Below are 21913 nucleotides of genomic sequence, written 5' to 3' on the forward strand. Positions count from 1 at the left end.
GGCTAGGCAGGCCCTAAATTTCTTAGCAATTTCTGTAGATGTAGAATCACAGAGGGGGTTGATTAAGGTAGTGCAGTAGATGTGTCTATACGGACTTTCAAAAGGCACTTGATAAAGCACCACATTACAGACTTATTCGGAATATAGAAGCACATGGGATTAAAGGGACGGTGGTAACTTGGGTACGTAATTGGCTAAGGGATAGGAGGCAGAGAGTAATGGTGAACTGATGTTTCTCTGATTGGAGAGGTATGCAGTGGGGTTCTCCAGGGATCGGTATTAGGACGATTGCTTTTCTTATATATAAATATGGGTGGAGCTTAAAAACAAGAAGGGGGCAAGCACTTTACTGGGAGTGTACTATAGGCCTCCAAACAGTCAGGGGGAGATAGAGGAACAGATATGTAGGCAAATCTCAGAGAAATGTGCAAATAATAGGGTAATAATAATGGGGGATTTCAACTTCCCCAATATTAACTGGGATAGTCAGAGTGTGAAAGGCACAGAGGGTGTAGAATTCTTAAAGTGCATCCAGGAGAGCTTTTTGAGCCAGCATGTAGAAGGTCCTACAAGAGAGGGGGCGGTACTGGACCTAATTCTAGGGAATGTGGCCGGCCAAGTGGAAGAAGTGCTAGTAGGTGAGCACTTTGGTGACAGTGACCATAATATGGTGAGATTTAAGGTGGTCATGGAAAAAGGACAGGGATGGGCCGGAAATAAAGGTTCTAAATTGGGGGAAGGCCGATTTTAATAGGATAAGGCAGGATCTGGCCAAAATGGACTGGGATCAGCTACTTGTAGGAAAATCCGCATCGGAGCAATGGGAGGCTTTCAGAAGGGAGATTGAGATCATACAATGGCAACATGTTCCCGTAAAGGTCAAGGGTGGTTCCAAAAACCACAGGGAACCGTGGATGTCAGGGGATATACGAGAATGGATTAGAAAAAAAAGGAGGGCTTTTGGCAGATACAAAAGGCTAAAGACGGAGGAAGCCCTAGAGGAGTACAAAAAGTGCAGGGGGATACTTAAAAAAGAAATTAGGAGATCAAGGAGGGGCCATGAAATAACACTGGCGAGCAAAATAAAGGAAAATCCTAAGATGTTTTATAAGTATATTAAGGGTAAGAGGATAACTAGGGAAAAAATAGGGCCCATTAGGGACAAAAGTGGCAATCTGTGTGTGGAGCCGGAAGATGTAGGAGGGGTTCTAAATGAATTTTTTGCATCTGTTTTCACTATGGAGAGGGACGATGTAGACATAGAAATAGGGCGGGGGGACTGTGATATGCTCGAACACATTAACATCGAGAGGGAGGAGGTATTGGCGGTTTTAGCAGGCCTAAAAATGGATAAATCCCCAGGCCCGGATGAAATGTATCCCAGGCTGCTGTGTGAGGCAAAGGAAGAGATTGCGGGGGCTCTAACACATATATTCAGAATCTCTCTGGCCACAGGGGATGTGCCAGAGGACTGGAGAACCGCTAATGTAGTTCCATTATTCAAGAAGGGGAGTAGGGAAAAACCGGGGAACTACAGGCCAGTGAGCCTAACATCAGTGGTGGGAAAATTATTGGAAGAAATTCTGAGGGACAAAATCAGTCTCCACTTGGAGAGGCAAGGATTAATCAGGGATAGTCAACATGGCTTTGTCAAGGGACGATCATGCCTGACTAATTTGATTGAATTTTTTGAGGGGGTGACTAGGTGTGTGGATGAGGGTAACGCAGTGGATGTGGTATACATGGATTTCAGTAAGGCCTTCGATAAAGTCCCGCACAGGAGACTGGTCAAGAAGGTAAGAGCCCATGGAATCCAGGGTGCCTTGGCACGTTGGATACAAAACTGGCTTAGTGGCAGAAGGCAGAGGGTGATGGTCGAAGGTTGTTTTTGTGACTGGAAGCCTGTGGCCAGTGGGGTACCACAGGGATCGGTGCTGGGCCCCTTGCTGTTTGTGGTCTATATTAATGACTTGGATATGAATGTAAAAGGTATGATCAGTAAGTTCGCGGATGATACAAAAATTGGTAGGGTGGTAAATAGCGAGGAGGGTAGTCTCAGTCTGCAGGACGATATCGATGGGTTGGTCAGATGGGCGGAACAGTGGCAAATGGAATTTAACCCGGAAAAGTGCGAGGTGATGCACTTTGGGGGGACTAACAAGGCAAGGGAATACACAATGAATGGTAAGACCCTAGGCAAGACGGAGGGTCAGAGGGATCTGGGTGTGCAAGTACACAGATCCCTGAAGGCGGCGGAACAGGTGGATAAGGTGGTAAAAAAGGCATATGGGATACTTGCCTTCATTAGCCGAGGCATAGAATATAAGAGCAAGGAGGTTATGATGGAGCTGTATAAAACATTGGTTAGGCCACAGCTGGAATACTATGTGCAGTTCTGGTCGCCACACTACAGGAAGGATGTGATAGCTTTGGAGAGGGTGCAGAGGAGATTCACCAGGATGCTACCAGGGCTGGAATGCTTCAGCTATGAAGAGAGACTGGGCAGATTGGGTTTGTTTTCTTTGGAGCAGAGGCGGCTGAGGGGGGACATGATTGAGGTGTACAAAATTATGAGGGGCATAGATAGGATGGATACTAAGGAGCTTTTTCCCTTAGTAGAAGGGTCAATAACTAGGGGGCATAGATTCAAGGTAAAGGGTGGGAGGTTTAGAGGGGATTTGAGAAAGAACTTTTTCACCCAGAGGGTGGTTGGAGTCTGGGACTCACTGCCCGAAAGGGTTGTGGAGGCTGGAATCCTCACAACATTCAAGACGCATTTGGATGAGCACTTGAAATGCCATAGCATACAAGGCTACGGACCAAATGCTGGAATATGGGATTAGATTAGACAGGGCGTGATGGCCGGCGCGGACACGATGGGCCGAAGGGCCTCTATCCGTGCTGTATAACTCTATGACTCTATGACTCTAAATGACCTGGACTTGGGTATAGGAGTACAATTTTGAAGTTTGCACATGATACAAAACTTGGCAATCTAGTAAATAGTGAAGAGGATAGTAGCAGACTTGAGGAGGACATAGACAGACTGGTGAAATGGGCAAACACATGGCAGATGCATAGAAACCTAGAAGATAGGAGCAGGAGTAGGCCATTCGGCCCCTCGAGCCTGCTCCGCCATTCAATGCGATCATGGCTGATCATCCAAATTCAGTACCCTGTCCCTGCCTTCTCCCCATATCCCTTGATCCCTTTAGCCTTAAGAAATATATCTAACTCCTTGAATATATTTAATGAATTGGCCTCAACTGTCTTCTGTGGTAGAAAATTCCACAGGTTCAGCACTCTCTGGGTGAAGAAATTCCTCCTCATCTCAGTCCTAAATGGCTTTCCCCTTATCCTTAGACTGTGATCCCTGGTTTTGGACTCCCCGGCCATCGGGAACATCCTTCCTGCATCTAGTCTGTCCAGTCCTGTTAGAATTTTATAAGTTTCAATGAGATCCCCTCTCATTCTTCTAAACTCTAGCGAATATAAGCCTAATCGACTCAATATCTCTCTTCATACGTCATTCATGCCATCCCAAATATCAGTCTGGTGAATCGTCGCTGCACTCCCTCCATGGCAAGAACATCCTTCCTCAGATAAGGCGACCAAAACTGCACACAATACTCAAGGTGTGGTCTCACCAAGGCCCTGTACAACTGCAGCAAGACATCCTTGCTCCTGTACTCGAATCCTCTCGCTATGAAGGCTAATATACCATTTGCCTTCTTAACCGCCTGCTGCAGCTGCATGCTTACCTTCAGCGACTGGTGCACCAGGACACCCAGGTCTCGTTGCACTTCCCCTTTTCCCAATCTATTGCCATTCAGATAATAATCTGCCTCCCTGTTTTTGCCACCAAAGTGGATAACCTTGCATTTATCCACATTATACTGCATCTGCCCAATCACCCAACCTGTGCAATTTAATACGGATAAGTGTGAAGTGACGCACTTTTGAGGAACAGCATGGAGAGGCAGTATAATCTAAATGGTACTATTTTGAGGGGGGGTGGAAGAACAGAGGGCCCTGGGGGTGCATATTCACAAATCTTTGAAGGTGGCAGGGCAAGTGGATAAGGCAGTTAAGAAAGCGTATGGGATACTTGGCTTTGTTAAACCTTTACAAATCTCTGGTTAGGCCTCAGCTGGAGTATTGTGTACAATTCTGGGCACCACACGTTAGGAAGGATGTCAAGGCCTTGGAGAGGGTACAGAGGAGGTTTACCAGGATGATACCAGGCATGAGGGACTTCAGTTATGTGGAGAGATTGGAGAAGCTGGGATTATTCTCCTTACAGCAGGGAAGGTTAAAGGGAGACCTAATAGAGGTATTCAAAATTATGAGGGGTTTTGATAGAGCAAACAGGGAGAAACTGTTTCCTCTGGTAAGTGGGTCGGTAACCAGAGGTCATAGATTTAAAATAGTTGTCAAAAGAACTAGAGAGGAAATTAGAATTTTTTTCAAACAGAGTTGTTAAGATCTGGAATGGATTACCTGAAAGGGTGCTGGAAGCAAATTCCATAGGAAATTTCAAAAGGTAATTGGACGTGTACTTGAAGAGAGCTAATTTGCAGGATTATGGCGGGAAAAAGCTGGGGCGGGGGACTAAATTGGACAGCTCTTTCAAAGAGCCGGCACAGGTATGACTGGCCTAATGGCCTCCTTCTATGCTGTAAGATTCTATGAATCGCAGAGGACGGGAGTCCCCGATTATATTCCATCACTGGGTTTTTCTCCGCTATCTAAATTCTAGAGCTCCCTCCAGTGGCAGAAAACCATTACAGCAGCAATTTTCTCCTCGTTTTAATTAGGTGCATTCTGCAGGCTTCAGAAACTATTTGTAGACCTATGGAATTTTCCATCTGTATTTCTGCTCCGTGGTTGGAGCTCCACATAGTTGCCCAACTGGTAAAGCCTTGGTACTTGGAACAATTGTTTGCATTAAATTTCATGTGCCATTGTTTTACTCACTTACCTATTTTATCCCACTTACTCTGTAGCTTCTGAGCTGCCTCTCCTGGACCACTGCCTTTCCTAGTTTGATATCATCTGAAAATGGGACCATTTTGCATTAAGTTTCTGAATCCAAGATATTTATGTAAATTAGAAACCGTAGTGGTGCCAAAACTGATAGCGGCACCACGCTCATTACTTACTCCCACCCTGACTTAATTCCTCCGCTAAGTACTCATCATTTTCTACTCTTCAGCCAATTTCTTCTGCATTCCAATGATTTACCCTGAATCCCCACAGCTTTGAGCTTAATTAATAACCTTTTGTCAAATGCCTTTGGTGAATGGATTATTGGCCTGAGGGGTGTACATTTTGTTGATGAAATGTGCTCCAGGACAACTTGGCTTGTTGAGTGACCTGCATCAGAAATGGCAAGGACATAACATTGCAACCAAAATAACATTAACCCGTGCCTGTATGTGCATGTGTAGTGGATGCATTGTACTAGGATGCATAAAATAAATGTCAATGAACTGATTCTGGATAGCACTGTACAGATCCTGGGATAAATCATATTCAGTAAAGGTTATCATGGCCCAACCTGAATGCAATTACAAGAGATGAAAGTTTGTATACTATTATCATGATCATGATCACACTGTGATTCAAAACAAATTTTATTTGACTGTTATGAAGGCTTTTATTTTTCCTTTTTAGTGGCTGTATTATTTGGTACAGTGGTGCCATGCTTTGCAGGAGAGTCATCCCAACCTGCCTTCATATACTTCGAGGCAGCCAGCTCACACAACAGCGGTGAAGGCCTAGAAGCATCATGTAGGCAGTTACGTAGGCTTTGGGAGAGATACTGGGGGGGGATTTGCACATGATTGGGAAGGGTGAATAACAAAATTGAGCTGGCTCCACTGTAGCATTAAAGCTGTGACGATGGATCCTTCTGTATTGTATTACAGTTATAAAATCAAATGATCAAAGAGCACTATAGTAAGGACTCATAGTCATAACGGCACAGAAGGAGGCCATTCAGCCCATCGAGTCGGTGCCAGCTCTCTGTAGAGCAATCCACTCAGTCCCATTTCCCCCGCTCTATCCCCGTAGCCCGGCAAGTTTATTTCCCTCAAGTGCCTATCCAATCTCCCCTTGAAAACATTGAGTGTCTCCGCTTCCAGCACTTCCGTCGGCAGCGAGTTCCAGGTCATCACCACTCGCTGCGTAAAAAAGGTTTTCCTCACATCCCCCTGTGTCTCTTGCCCAAAACCTTAAATCTGTGTCCTCTAGTCCTTGTACCATCAACTAGTGGGAACAGCCTTTCCCCCATAGACTCAGAGAATCATAGAATGGTTACAGCATGGGAGAAGGCCATTCGGCCTGTGCCGGCTCTCTGCAAGAGCACGTCAGCTAGTCCCACTCCCCCGCCCTTTCCCCGTAGCCCTGCAGATTTCTTTCCTTCAGATACTTATCCAACTCCCTTTTGAAAGCCGTGATTGAATCTGCCTCCACCACCCTTTCAGGCAGTGCATTCCAGGTCATAACCACTCACTGCATAAAAAGTTTTTTCTTATGTCGCCTTTGGTTCTTTTGCCAATCACCTTAAATCTGTGTCCTCGACCCTTCTGCCAATGGGAACAGTTTCCCTCTATCTACTCTGTCCAGACCCATCATAATTTTGAACACCTCTATCAATCTCTTCTCAATCTTCTCTGACTCAAAACTCAATAAAGTAAAATATGCTCTTGTAACCACACTTTCTTTTTTCTTTCAGCTTTTCAGGGAAGTAAGAATAATGAAATGTTTGAACCATCCAAATATAGGTAAGTGTTTCTTTTTTCCCATAATTTTGAGGGATAAATTGGGCACAGAACAATTTTCTCCTGTTGAAAAATTCTTACTTAATGTAATGGGCTAACCTGCTTTGCCTTAAATCTGATTAGCTGATATGCTCTGCCCAAACTCTAATGGGCTGGTATGCTCTGGTGTAGCTATGATGGGTTAATATGCTCTGTCCCAAGTCTGAGGTACAATTCTTGGATAGACATTTAACTACTCGACAAGAACTTATGGTATCAACTAGCATCACTCCTGTTCGAGTCTAGCACGGGATTTGCTCATTAAGCTCAGAAGATAAACCATAACTCTATTTGGATACTGTTCCTGATGCACACCGCACTCTATTAGTACTGTAATCAACAGAAGCTCTTACTTCTTAAGTAATTCCTAGAATATTAGTTGATTTAGCTAGCCTTCCCAATCCTGCATCCATAAACACCAACTCATTCACAGCTCTGCGGCCCATATCCTATCCTGCACTAAGTCCCGCTCACCCATCACACCCAGCCTCACTGATCTATACTGGCTTCCTGACCTCCAAACATTGAATTTAAAATCCATGTCACCTTAAAGCCCCTCCACAACATCATGGGTTGGATCTTCTGGATAAATAACGGTGTGTACTCCGTTATTAACGTGCAAATCGGCCAGCAAGTTCAAGGGATTAAGAGATACACCGTGAGTTGCAAATCTCCAGAACTTGTTGGTTGATGTACGGTGCTCCACTGTTTGCTTTGCACAAATGGCATCTCGCCCCTGGCCTCCATCTTATTTTTAAGAATTTGCCGGATTTGCACATTAATTGCCCATTAAACTCTCCACAGAAAGTTAAGTCTGGTAATTATCAGTGTAAGTACCTTTTTAACAACATGATAATTGTTAATGCAGTGCCAATCAACCTCTCTGGCCCAGAAATTGAACAATTTAAACAGTGGAATCTTAGTCCTTCAGGTGGTAAATTGTTCTTGGAGATTTAAAAAATGTCAAATATTATTTTTTTTTCCTTTCTAATTGTATGAATGCGTCACATACTGAAGTGCAGCAGAAATTCCTTAATTTGAACCATCAAAATAAGCTTTATTTTACAAAAGCTGAATGGATGCACATTGCATTAATATTGTTTCTTGGGTATGCAGACAGAAATTTCAATAAGCTTTGTCTCGAGCCAGACTAGGCAAACAATCCATTCATACAGCTCTTCAATTCCTCACCCACCCAGGTGATAAAAATAACTAACTTTTAATACCAGAGAATTGAGAGATATATTATGGTTGACCCATTGGCGGTCTCTTGCTAGCAAGATACTTGCCTGTTGTGACAGGCCTTCTTTGTCTTTTGATGTGTGGGAAGTTGTTTGGGAGGTATATGCAAGTTTGCGATCTGCTCACTCAGTTTAACAGTATGTGCAAGTCACTAGTGAGAACTGTGTGAGTGTAAACACATTTGCTTATGTAATGGTTCACCAAAAGACTTTGGTCTCAAACAAAAGTTTTGAAGTAAAGGAGACAGTTAAAAGCTATTATTTCATCTGCTGATTTAACTTGCTATCTCGAGTTTTAGCCAAATTGCTCTCAGTGTGGTGTTTTTCCATCTATTTGAGCAATCAGGAGGAACAGTGGGAAAGACTGTCCTCTTTCCAGCACATACCCAATGATACAAGGGTTCATTGTGCACCTTGTGGTGTCACACTATCGCATATACTTCACACATATTTGCCTCTGGAAGCTAACATTTACAGTGAGCATGAATAAAGTGTATTGGGGAAATTGCCTGAATTGTAATATTTTTTAACGCCATTGCATCAAATTTCTAATTATCAGGACATTTTAGCAAACTATAAAATAGGATTGGTATTCTCACTTGTGCTTTTAAAATCTACCTGGTCTCGCTGGCAATTCAAGTAGCAAGCACCCACTGCTTGCAGAATATTGGAGATAATCTTTCAAGGTTAGATGCGTTGGTATTGCAGTATAGATGCAGATGGTGCTGAATCTCATGGGAAATGTGGCGTAAGCCATGGAGTATATTGGTTCTTAACTTAGGCTGGGATTTATTGAAATTAACTATAACAGAAATTAAATGTAGCAAATGATTCAGAATTGTTTTAAAAATCAGACAATGCAGTGCATATTAAAAGGAACATTCATATTGTGGAGACAGTGCATTTTTGTTATTTTTTACCCCACGTTGTGTAGAAGCACATATAATATCCACTCGGATGATATCCACCATCTATCTCCAGCAGGATGCCATTGGCCTAGCAGGGATTGACATCTTTTTTTAAATGCAGTGCTCAGATGTGAATGTGAACTCTTGTACTGGCACGAACTGACTCCAGCCTCTGGGGTCATGTAAAGTGGGCACTGTTGTGATTTTAGGGCTTCACCAGACATTTATTTGGTGCTCTGCACCAAGGACCACTCCTGTAAATAAGCCCTCACTTCCTCCAAACTGAAGTAAGACCGTATATGCACAATATCTGAATTTAGCTTTGCCCAAACACCTTTGTTAGTGTAATTCACTCACTGTGGAATTGACAGGCGCCTTCTTGTGTTTTCTTAGTTTTCAGATAGTGGAAGAATAAACACATTATCAGACCATATGTCTTAGGCTACAAACTAAGAATCAAGATTTATATTCAAAGTAAAAATTAAACCATAGCAGAAAATCAATACAGTAGATTTTGCTTGATTACAGAACATTTAACTTGCACCTCCTTGGATACAAAAATACTAAAAGATACAGCACTTCACCCAGTGCCTGTAACACAAAACCTTTTGTGAGTTTTAGTCTGTCCCCATGAAGTCTTTGTGCACTTACCTCTACACGGGCTGTAGTAAAGTGGAACAGGAAGAACTCAAGATCTGACGCAGGCTGAACTGAGATATACCTCCTGTCCTCTATGAAGTTCAAACTGGGGCAAAGGAAATCAAAAAGATATCTTTCACAATTAAATAATGCTGTCAATCAATCATAGGAATTAACATACAGAGATTGCATGCAGCCATGGAATTGCACTCAAAGACTCAAAATGATTAGCTACATCTCCTTCATGTAATCAGATTCAACAGTTCCTGAAACCTAGCTGTATTTTGAAACTATTCCTCATTACTGAACAATTACCATAATTTACTAATTCCAGAACAAAGCAAGCAGGTAAGCAAGGCTGCAATTAAAATATTAAGAAAGCTTTGTTTCATTGCAACATCTTTAAGCCATTTTGACTCTTGGGACAATAACACTGGCTTAATGATATGCAGAGTTGTTTCAGTAGCCTGTAAATACTGCAAAGCAAAAAATAAATATACACCATGGACCAAATGCTCCATTTTTGTCATTGTCACCTTGACTCCCAAACTAAGACTTGGCAGAAATAGGCTTTGTTTTAATGAACCCACCCACAGACCAGTGCTGAGTGGTCCATCATACTGATGACAAGAGCCTTGTAGAAAGTGGAAATGCTTTGAGAAATCAGGAGGTGTACCACTTGTCACAGAGTACCTAGCCCCTACCCTGCTCTAATAGCCATGTTGTTCATATGGTTGATCCAGTTAAGCTTCTGATCAATGGTGACTCCCCAGGATGTTGGTGGTAGGTACTCGATGCTGTGGAAGGTTGGAGTGGGGGGTCGGGGTTGGGCCTTTTCTTGTTGAAACTGGTCATTGCATGGCAGTTATGTGGAATGCATGATACTTGTCCGCCCAAGCCTGGATGTTGTCTAAGTCTCGGGCTGATTATTATTGGGAGGAGTTGTGAATGGAGCTAAAAACCATAGAATCAACAGCAAACAATCCCACTCCTAACCTTAAGATGGAGGATAGCACATTGATGAAGCAGCTGAGGGTGGGCTTAGGATGTTGCCCTAAGGAATTCCTAGAAACGTTTTAGGATTGCAGTGATTTAAATCCTACAGCCATGATCATCTTCAGCTTTGTTAAAACTATAGTTTAATCCAAACAGCTTTGGAATTATCCAGTCGTCCAGGCTTCGATTAATTTGATGAATATTGCACACGTGGCAAAGACATATGACTCTGGATTTCAGAAGAATCGGTATTGCTAATGAGGAATTTCTCAGTGGGATGGTTGGAAATGTGAAGTCACACTTGTGTGTTAATGGGTATTCTGTGCTGAAATTGAGGTTAAAAGAATACACAATTTTGACAGAACATACTACATCAAATTCTTAATTTTAGTTCAGTCCCAAGTATTTTCTTTTTAAATCAGTCACATTTACAGGACTACTTCATGAACCTGCTGGTATGCTGTAGTTTAAGGGGAATCCACTGTGTAATTTAAATTTAGATCACATTTTCTCCTTATCTGTTTTAGAACTTAAAGTTTTATAACATGTTTAATATTTTTCAAGATTCTAGGAGTATGAGACTAGAACAAAACAGTTCACAGTTATATAGGCACCAAACTTCTGTCAGCAAATAAATCTCTTCACTTCATGACCACATTCATTGGCACTTCCTTTTGTCAGGTTCCTTTCCAAAAACAGTTTCTGTACACCTTTTGAAAATTTAACAGTTGGATGTTTTTTCCAAATAGCACCACATATTGTTGAGAGAAACCTTTTTTATTATTGATAAATACTATCATCTTTTCTACCATTTAGTATTTCTGCATGACACAGAATTCAGTATATTTACTGCAGCAAAATAACATTCTGGATGTTATTTTGACATTGAGAAAAAGAATTCCATCATAAATGAACAAAAGCTTAAATAAAAGTTGGTTTTTTTTATCTGCGATTGGCTTGTTCATATACTTACCTCCAATCAGGTTTCTGCCCCGCCACAGTACCGAAACGGCTCTTAGCAAAGTCACAAATGATATTCTATGTGACTGTGACTGTGGTAAACTATCCCTCCTCGACCTGTCGGCAGCCTTTGACAAGGTTGACTACACCGTCCTCCTCTGGGTGGGACTGCACTTGCCTAGTTCCATTCTTATCTATCTAATATTAGCCAGAGAATCACCTGCAATGGCTTCTCTTCCCACTCCTGCACCATTACCTCTGGTGTCCCCCAAGGATCTATCCTTGACCCCCCCTCCTATTTCTTATCTATATGCTGCCCCTCGGTGACATCATCCGAAAACACAGCGTCAGTTTCCACATGTAGCCTGACGACATCTAGCTCTACCTCACCACCACCTCTCTCGACCCCTCCACTGTATCTAAATTGTCAGCCTGCTTGTCTGATTGGATGAGTAGAAATTTCCTCCAAATCAATATTGGGAAGACCGAAGCCATTGTTTTCACTCCCTGTCACAAACTCCGTTCCCTAGCCACCCTCTCCATCCCTCTCTCTGGCAACTGCCTGAGGATGAAGCAGACTGTTCGCAACCTTGGTGTCCTATTTGACCCCGAGATGAGCTTCTGCACACACATCCGTGCCATCACTAAGACCGCCTATTTCCACCTCTGGAACATCACCTAACACTGTCTGTGCCTCAAGCTCATCTGCTGCTGAAACCCTCATCCATGCCTTTTTTACCTCTTGACTTGACTGTTCCAACGCACTCCTGGCCAGCCTCCCAAGTTCTACCCTCCGTAAACTTGAGGTCTTCCTAAACTCTGCTGCCCGTGTCCTAATTCCCGCTCACCCATCACCCCTGTGCTTGCTGACCTCCATTGGCTCATGGTTAAGCAATGCCTCGATTTTAAAACTCTCATCCTTGTTTCCAAATCCCTCCATGGCCTCGCCCCTCCCAATATCTGTAATCTCCTCCAGCCCCACAACCCTCAAATATCTGCGCTCCTCTAATTTCAGTCGCTCCAACATTGGTGGCCATGCCTTCAGCTGTCAAGGGACTAAGCTCTGTGTAGTGTATGTAGCTTTAAGAGGAACTATGTTTTTGGGGCCCCTATGTGCTGTGGTACCGGTAGTGACCACTCGGGTATATAAGCCTGTGTAGCGTCTTGTGTTGTTAGTTCACCTCCAGACTTTGTTCAGTAAACACTTGTTAAATCAACTCCTGCATTCCGTGTCTCCATTAACACACGGATCTAACACTCTGGAATCCCCCCCCCCCCCCAAACCTCTCTGCTGCTCTACCTCTCTTTTCTCCATTAAGATGCTCCTTAAAACCTACCTCATCTGCCCTAATATGCCCTCGGTGTCAAATTTTGTTTTATAACGCTCCTGTGAAGTGCCTTGGGACGTTTTACCACATTAAAGGCACTATATAAATACAAGTTGTAGTTGTTGCCAGTCTATTATTGGTACATATCGGTGAATGTTCGTAAGTAGTGTAAGCAGTCTGAGTGATAATGGGGGAGAGGATATAGGCTGGGTGGGGGTGTATAATTTGAATAATAGTTGCAAGTGCCAGTGTTATTTTGCAATCTATAATTCAGAATAAATTCCATGTACACTTTTAGACTCCTGTAAAAACAATCTAGATTACAATTTTAAATGCTTTCTTTAATTTTAGTTAATGTAGCCATATATCTGAACCTCACATCTCTCTAATTTAAAATCATTTTGTTGAGCAGCACTACATTTTCCATATGCTCATCACACAATTGTTGTAATGTGGTGCTCAGGAATATCAACCTATCTGCTTTCATGAGATAAGATACAAATTGGAGGCTTTGCAAGTAACCTTGTTGACTTTTCCCATTTGTGTTGAATCCTTCCCTACTGTTTGTATTTGCTTCTCTGCTACTTATGATCCGCAGAAAGCACAAGTACACTTTACACCTATTTATGATTCATTTCCTCAGGTTCATGTTCAAGCTAGGTTTTGTTACATGGCTCATTTAAACCATCAACAGATGAAGTGAGACCTGTCTTTTCCATTCCAATATACTGTTAGCTATTGTTTAGTTCACAGACATTTTGTTTCCTGTCCCATGGTAACTGGTAATTTTTGGACACTTGTCCAGTTTTGTAAGCAAAGCAAAGCCAGAGTTGATGGCAGAAAGCAGGCCATCTTAGTTTAAATTGCATAGAAACAAACTGTCCAACATGAATTTCAGGATCTTAATCATATCTGTTCTGATCATCAGCAATGATTCTGTACCTGACTTGGGGGGTTAACTAATGTGGATTGCAAATCATTTAGTCACCTTGCTTCACCACCTGCTTAATATAGGTTTCCTCCTCCTCTACTCTGTCTCCCTTTATCTCCTATTCGTTCTCTTTCCAGATGGTTTACAGACTACTTAATTTTTTTAAACTGTTGGGACAGACAAATATGCAGTTTGACCAGCATATCCATTTTGATTGCCAAAAAAACGTAGAATTTTACAGCACAGAAGTAGACTATGCGTGCTGTGCCTGTGCCAGCTCCCTGAAAGAGCTATCCACTTAGTTTCTTCCACTGTATGCTTTTAAATATTTATTTTTCAGCTATTTAACCACTTCGCTTTTAAAAGCAATTATGGATTTTCTGGTCGGACACCTTTTGTAAAAGAAAAATAAATTGTCCTAAATTTTCCCTTCTTTCTTTAGATGATTTTAAATCTATGCCCCCTAGTTACTGATTCACTGACCAGTGGAAATGTTTTTTCCCTATTTACCATATCAACATTTTTCATTATTTTGAATACCTTTGCCAGATGGTCTCTAACCTTTGCTGTTCTAATGAAGAGTCCCAATTTCTCTAGTCTTTCCTTTATAACTAAAGTATTTCATTGTATTATCTTAGTGAATCTCTTCTGTATCGACTCCATGGGTGTGACATCTTTCCTAAAATGTGCTGGCCAAAACTAGCCAAATAATCTAATTTTAGAAATCTAAGAAATTGTAGAATAATGGATAATGTTTGAGCATATTCAAGCAATATAAGCCACATTATGCAATTTGGTGTCAAATACACTTGAAAGTATTGAAATTTACTGTATGCCCAATAATTTGGTGGTTTTGCCACTGGGAAGCAGCAGTAAAAGTGTAACTTCTAGTAGTTTTGGTTTACTTTGGCTAAATTTCTAACTGAGCACATTGTTTCTATTTAATGATTAAATAAAAAAATATGAAACCAGGGCTCCCCCAATGGCTCAGCTCATTTAAACAGTGAACAGCTGAGTAATACAGACCAGGAAGATGCCAGGTTTGACCCATGGTGTGTGCAGATTTAGCTGATATCACTGGGGCACTGGAAGAGATATTACAATTGGCTTTATTGCCCCTTAATTAGAGGGGAAATTCAACCATGGTTCCCACTCATTGTTATTGTGTAGGACCACTGCTGGACATCTGGTGAGGATAAGATTGGGCTTGGCTGTGATGAACCCTCCAACATTTACTGTCTAGACCCACAAATGAAAGATGGACACTTGGGTGAGGTAGCAGACGACAGCCATAATCCAGCAAGGAGCTAATGCCTCCAGAAGATAGAGACAGGAGAAAAAATGTGGGAAAAGGGAAAATAAATTATTTTTAACATGAAACAAAATCTGCTGTTTTGTCAACTGAATTTACAATTGGCTCTTTAAAAAATATATATTGCTCATAAATTAGCTGAAATTGAGCTCTCTGTTAATGCAGCTAAAATATGTTGGGTAAATGTGTTGAATTTGATGTTTATCTGTGCTTATCAATATTCCAGTTTTTCATTTTTGCTTTCCAGTGAAATTATTTGAAGTTATTGAAACAGAGAAGACTCTTTATTTAGTGATGGAATATGCAAGTGGAGGTAAGTAGAATTCAAATGAGAAAATATCGTTCAGTTTTATTTTGACAAAGATTTGGTATTTTTCTGACTTTAATGAGAGAGAATATTTGCTTTCATCTAGTGCTTTATTACGTCTAAACTTCTCAATGAATTATGTCTTGGAGTGTATTGACTATTCTGTCAGCAGCTTTGTGCAACTTCCTACAAACAACAGTGAGATGAATGATCAGCTGATCTGTTTTCTGATGGTTTTTGTTGAGCGAGGTATATTGGCCAAGACGCCAGGAAAACCTTGCTTTTTGATTAGTGCCACACTATCTTTAATACATCCCAAACCATCACAAAAGGCAGAGTTTCAGTGCTTCATCCGAAGGACATTACCTCTACCAATGCAGGAGGACTCCCTCACTACTCCACTGGAGTGTCAGCCTAGATTATGCACTTCAGTTCTGGTGTATGCTTGAATCAACAACCTTCTGGTCAAGAGACACAAGGGCTATAAACTGAGCCAAAAAGACCACTGAGCCGATAAGGTGGTGAAAATAAACAGCATTTGTTACCTTAATGGTTTGTGCTAAATTAGTGAGACTCAGCTGGGAGTGAATGCAATTTTCCCCAGTCTCTTCAGGATAAAAAAGGGAAAATGGGTTGGGATTTGCTGATTGTTACACTTTAACCCATTTTGAAAGTGCTTGGGTGTTTGCTGTGATTATTTAATGGGTCAAAGAGATTACCAACATTCACTATCTAATGAAAGAGCACTTGGACAAGATAATGGAAAACTGCTGGTGCCTTTGGTACTGTCACTGCCTTCAAGAGACCACATTAAAGGAAGAAAATCTGAGGATCTCTTCTTTCCAGAAGAATATCTAGTTGCCTTTTGAACCCATTTATACTGTTTGCTTCAGTGGCCTTACCTGATCATTTATTCTATAAATCTATTTCTCTATGTATTTTTAAAAAAGTTTTGCTTGATTTTCTTTCTTCCTTCCACCTTCAGTTTTTAATTTGTATCCCCCTGGTATTTGAACCATTTGCCATATCAATCTTCAATTCAGTCACCCTGAAAATTTTTTGCCAAAGAGAACAAGCCCATTTTCTTTAATCTTTCCTCATAACTTGGGTCCAAATCATTTTGGTTGTTCATTTGTGTACACTCACAAGGGCATTAATACCTTTCCTATGCTTAGGTGATGAGAACATTTCAACAGTGCTGAAAGCATGCTGATCAAGGCCTTCTGCAGCAACAATGCAGCCTTTTCTGATTTGTATTCTATCTCTCCACTAATGCAATTCAGACCATAGCTGTTTTTTTTGGTGTAGCCAAGCGCTGAGTTGATAGTTTCATAGATTTATCTACAGTGACCTGTAAATCTTTTTTACTTATTGAGTTCATTGTATGACTACTCCATTGAACACCTATTCTTTCTTTTCATTTTTTGTTCCTATGCTATTTTCTACTTTTCCACATTGAATTGCATCTGGCACCAACCAGCTTACTTATCTGTACGATTCAAATCCTTCTGAATCTGGTTGCATTATTCTTCATTATTTGATCTGCCTTCTATTTTGTTCTTGTGAAGCCATAATAATCGGATGTTCATCACCTTGTCACAATACCTATACAAGAGTCCCTCGAGAAATGTGCTTTTTTTTTCAACAATCTGCCAAATATGCTCAAAAGTGATTGTTTTGCTGGCGAAGCCATACACTACAGTGTAGTTTACTTCCCTTGAAGGACATGCAGTCGTTAAATCATTACAGGCAGATGTAGGAAAAAATTGGCAAATGAATGGCGGGTTAAGTAATGAGAAAACCACCATCAGCTCACCGTGGCACTTTATATAGCTTGGCTACCTTTGGTTCCAGATATTTAGTTAATTGGTTTAGCAAATACACGGGCATAACCGAGGAAGAAAAAAAAGCTCGCAAATCTGGTAATAGCGTTAGGAGTCCTTCAAGATTGGCTATGCTTGTCACTGTTTGCAGCTTTGGTTTCCCACAAAGCCTATATCCATCCAGTGAAGAAATATTAAATCCCTGTTTGGCAGGATGTAGAAAAACCTCATCTTTCATTCCACCCTTTGAGGGTAACCACTTCATGAACTGGGGTTACATGACCATGTATGACAGTGTGGCAAATCTGTGACTTGTTCACTGGAACTCCAGCATAATTTCTCCAAGCAACTTGTGATTTTAGCCAGGCCAGCAGTAGGATACTAAACTTGGATCAGCACCCTCAGTCTGAGGAAAGACAAAGTTGCCACACCTGATCGCTATCTGACAATCATGGAAGTGTTTTGGCAGACTCAGTTGTAGTGGCACTCTCACTCAAGTAGGCTGCAGAAGTCCAAGGGGGAAATATTGGGTCGCGCCCCCTCTGGGGCGCTAACTTTGCCAGGGCACTACTTTTAGCGCCCCAAAAAAGTTAGCGCCCCCGCGCCAGAAATTGAATGGTTGCGCCCCAAGCAGGAGGCGGGGTGCTACTGGAAGCGCTGCCCTCCCTCTTGGGCGCTACCATTCAATATCGCCGCGCTACGTGCAACAGCGACACGTGCATTGGCACGTAGCGCCGTGGTACTACAGGCCTCCCTCCCCTGATTAAAGGGGCGGGGCCTAGCACAGCACACACCAGGGCCCTGCTGGACCAGCGAGGTGCCGGCAAAAGAGCCCGGCACTCGAGAGGAGTGCCGGGCTGACCGATCGCGGCCAGCACCCCGCAGAAGGGGGCGAAAGGGGGCAGGTGCTGGCAGGCGGCCCAAAAAAAAGGCCGCCCGGCACCTGCCGTTTAATTTGTGCCACCCTGGCCGCAAACACGGCACCCTGACCCTGCCAGACATAGCGTCCGGCGGTAGGTATGGGGGCGCGCGCGCAAAGTTTGCGGCCGAGGCGCTGTGCACGGCGCTGATGTCATCGCCAGAGGCGCGGGGTGTTGCTGCTAACCTCCCACTGAATTTTGCAGGAGGCGTTAGCGACGCCGCGCTCGGGCGCTAGGTGCTTTGCTCCCCGTTAGCACCCCTCGGGGGGCTAACGGGAGGTGCAAAGCAACCAATTTTTCCCCCCAAGTTTATAGATGAAGAATGGACATTTCAGTGAGACACTGGAGGACAACCTCTGCCCATGCAAGTGTACTTAAGTATGGGCCTCTGCCTTCAAGAGAAGAGAAAAATGTTAAATGTAGACCACTCGAGAGAATGCTAAGAATGATCCCAATTCAAAAAAAAAGTTTATAAGCCAGGTACTTGGGGAGGGAGTTCATATATTCACAGTTCATGAATTATGAAGTCAGCCTCACTTATTGGCTCTTCCTAGCCTTTCCCCACCCCAAAAAATTCCATCATTTTATCTCCTAACAGGATACAAATTTTGATTATGGAAAGATTTCTATTCTCCCTGTAACAGGGATGATCAGGATGCATTATTTCACCATTAATACTATTCTGATTGTTCAATTCACTGTCTGTCAACCAGTGTTTCATCTTGGGGAGAGGAAGAAAATTAATGCGTTTCTGCACACTGCTTGAAATTGTGCATGTCATCCTTGTTTATTTCTAACATTTCCAAATATGATAAAGGTGAACCATATTTTTTGTGGGAGGTGTTATTTTTACTTTTGGGGCCATAATTTGAATATTCCCACATTAGTATCTTATTGATACTAATTTTATGTTCAATTTGAGCAAAGAACAGAATTCGCTTCAGAATGCATCCTTGGGTAGCAGAGCACAAAAAGATGTCACGTACTATCTAAATCCTGAGTCAAGGTGATAGTGAATGTTTTGATCAGTGCCAGAAAATGCTGACGCTATCCAAAGATTGACCTTCAGTCTGTTCTTCAGTTTGAATTTAAAAGCTGTGTACTCTACTCTACTACTGGGGTGGAGTTCTTATTGGACACAAAAGGGATGAAAGTCAACTTCACCAAATCAGCCGCATATTATAAACCCCGGCAGATTTTTCTTTCTTCTTGCTGAAGTTGAATTTCAAACAGCTTTAGGGAATATCTGTTGTAGATTCTAAATGTCAGTTCATTTTAATAGAATGTCTCTTATTTATTTTGATCTATGAAGCAAAATGAACCTTGTAGATAATAAGGCATAAAATATAAAGCATTGAAACTGCCAGTCTCACGTTGAAAGCCTGTGACTGTAGCTTCTAACCTTTACCCTGCTGATTTGTAACACTATCGGCTAAATTTTCCTATGTGGTGGATTTAATGCAGGAATAGCACTGAAACTGCAGTTCTGCCCATCAGTATAGTACCAACAAGAACCAGTCCAATTTTCCGTGGTGCACTTTTGTTACATATTCATGGCAGATCCCCATCACTATTAGCACATTCTGTTGAGGCAATCTACCTCTTCTGGTGTGGGAAGGGGCAAGAGAAACTATTTCCTCTGGTGGGGTATCCAGAACAAGGGGGCATAATCTTAAAATTAGAGCTCGGCCATTTAGGAGTGAAATCAAGAAGCACTTTTTCACACAAAGGGTAGTGGAAATCTGGAACTCTCTTCCCCAAAAGGCTGTGGATGCTGAGTCATTTGAAATTTTCAGGACTGAGATCAATAGATTTTTGTTAGGTAAGGGTATCGAGGGATATGGAAAAAAGGCAGGTAAAAGAAGTTGTGGAACAATCAGTCATGATCTAATTGAATGGCAGAACAGGCACGAGGGTCTGAATGGCTTACTCCTGTTCCTATATACTTGTGATCCTATGTAAAATCCAGTGCTGCTGTAGGAACTGAAAACACTAAAGCAGCTGTTGTTGTGGCTGCTGTAATATGGCTCACTGCAGTGTCTGAACCTGGCATTTCTTCAGGGCCAATGTTCCCTTTAATTTTTTTTGGGGGGTGCACAGCCCCTTTAACAGGTTGCGTGGCCCATTCAAATTCCTGTGCATGTGCAATTTTTCCTATTGTAAAGCGGCCTGTGCAGGAGCTCCGGACAGCTGTGCGACTACGTAGCTCAAAGGGAACATTGTTCAGGACACTGAGCCCACAAATTTAAATACTTTTAAATCAAGGTGTTAATGTTTGTAATCAGCAGAGGAGCACCTTTTTTGGCCCAGAGGGAAGGTGGCCCATGAAGGGGATATAATCCAGCCTTGTGGGAGGAGGTGGACGTGGCAGTGGTTACACCTCCAGCAACCCCCACATGGCTACTCAGTTCTAGAAAATGTTTACTGATTTCTCCAAACAGCCAAAATACCTTGCAACGGTACATTGTAATAAAGATGTTTCCCAGTAGCCGCCACCTTGCCCTCATTATCTTCAACTTAGCACCTATATGCAGGAGGTTACTCATAGGATATATGCAGAATGATTTGGGGCAATATGGGGGATGCCTGTGTGAAAGAGTAGCAGAATGACCTCCAAACGGGAGCTTTGGTAGTTGTGAAAGAGAGCTCAATGCAGCAAGTAACTGAATTAAGTTTGTTGCTAAAGGAGGATTGTGATGGTGGAACACAGATCTGAGGCCAAGTAAAGGTCTCTGTTACAAGTTTAGGGTCTTGTCCTGGATAGTCTCTTGGGTTCAGTCGTGCCAGACAATCCTGTAAGCAGTTTGAGCATCTTGTGTTTAGGGGTGTGCCCATACTGCCCAGTATCTAACTATACGATAGTGTAACCCAAGAGTGTAACAGTGGTATCCCCATATGATTTGAATTGGATATTTGTGTCTTTTACATGCGCGCTTCTTCAAACTCTTTGAAGGTAGAGCAAAAAATACTTGGTAAGACTAGGCCAGTTATTAATTGTTAAGCCACTTTATTACAAAGTGAGTGAGCACATTAGTTATGATCAAATTCACTTAATTGAATCAGTACAACTTGACTTTGCTTAATAATACAAAATAATGAACACGCTACGCTCCCCCACATCAGTGGGGCAGCTTGCTTGATTTAAAGTAACTTCTAACCACATTTCTGCACTTTAACCTTCTCAGCAGTTGCTGGATCTGATTGCCTGTGCCTGTCGCTTTTTGAAAATTCTTTGTCATAAAGGAGCAAATTGGACTTTCTCAGGAAACTAATAATCTTTATTGCATCTACCACTTAAAATTTTTCCTGGCTAAGCTCCTTGAACATTCATCTGGAAAAAAAAAGTACAATCCCATATGAGATTTTTGTTTATATACAAAATGAATAAAAGAAAGTTTTTGATTATAAGGTGGCTGAACTCTTGATCAGCGCCACCATTTTTACAGTGTTTTCTAGGTTTAGCACTTAGCCATGCCAAGACCATCTCATGCTATTTATTACAGTAATTAAAAGGAGTTGGAATATTGGGAGCAGAGGCTTTAATAAAACACACTCTTCATATTAGAAACACAACAAAGGTAGTGATCCTGGTTGGGAGACTAGCCACGTTGTACTGAGTTCAATGTTTTTACTTTATAAAAAAAATGCGTACAGGAATTTGTATTTCCCCCCCGAAGACAAATACTTAAGGATCCCAAGTCCAGTTTTAGGACTTTGTCCTCAA

At 42.0% G+C, this 21913-nt stretch overlaps 1 protein-coding gene across 18 annotated transcripts in view; it reads left to right on the forward strand.

Moving 5' to 3' along the window:
• mark3a (MAP/microtubule affinity-regulating kinase 3a) overlaps positions 1 to 21913 on the forward strand; it is a 223778-nt gene that overhangs the window by 136269 nt on the left and 65596 nt on the right. For 16 of the 18 annotated variants that reach the window (XR_015080208.1, XM_086003043.1, XM_086003046.1 and 13 more), the window contains 2 exons: positions 6740 to 6788; positions 15387 to 15452. Coding sequence is in view for 17 of the 18 variants with exons in the window: in XM_086003043.1 (XP_085859169.1) it covers positions 6740 to 6788; positions 15387 to 15452 (115 nt within the window). In the remaining variant the exon portion in view is untranslated. Of the gene's footprint in view, positions 1 to 3941; positions 5794 to 6739; positions 6789 to 15386; positions 15453 to 21913 lie in introns of those variants that run through there. The other 2 variants (XM_086003049.1, XM_086003051.1) reach the window with 2 other exon arrangements.

Source organism: Somniosus microcephalus, chromosome 12 (assembly GCF_052327205.1).
Source record: "Somniosus microcephalus isolate GS21.2 chromosome 12, FLI_Smic_1.0, whole genome shotgun sequence".
NCBI lineage: Eukaryota > Metazoa > Chordata > Chondrichthyes > Squaliformes > Somniosidae > Somniosus > Somniosus microcephalus.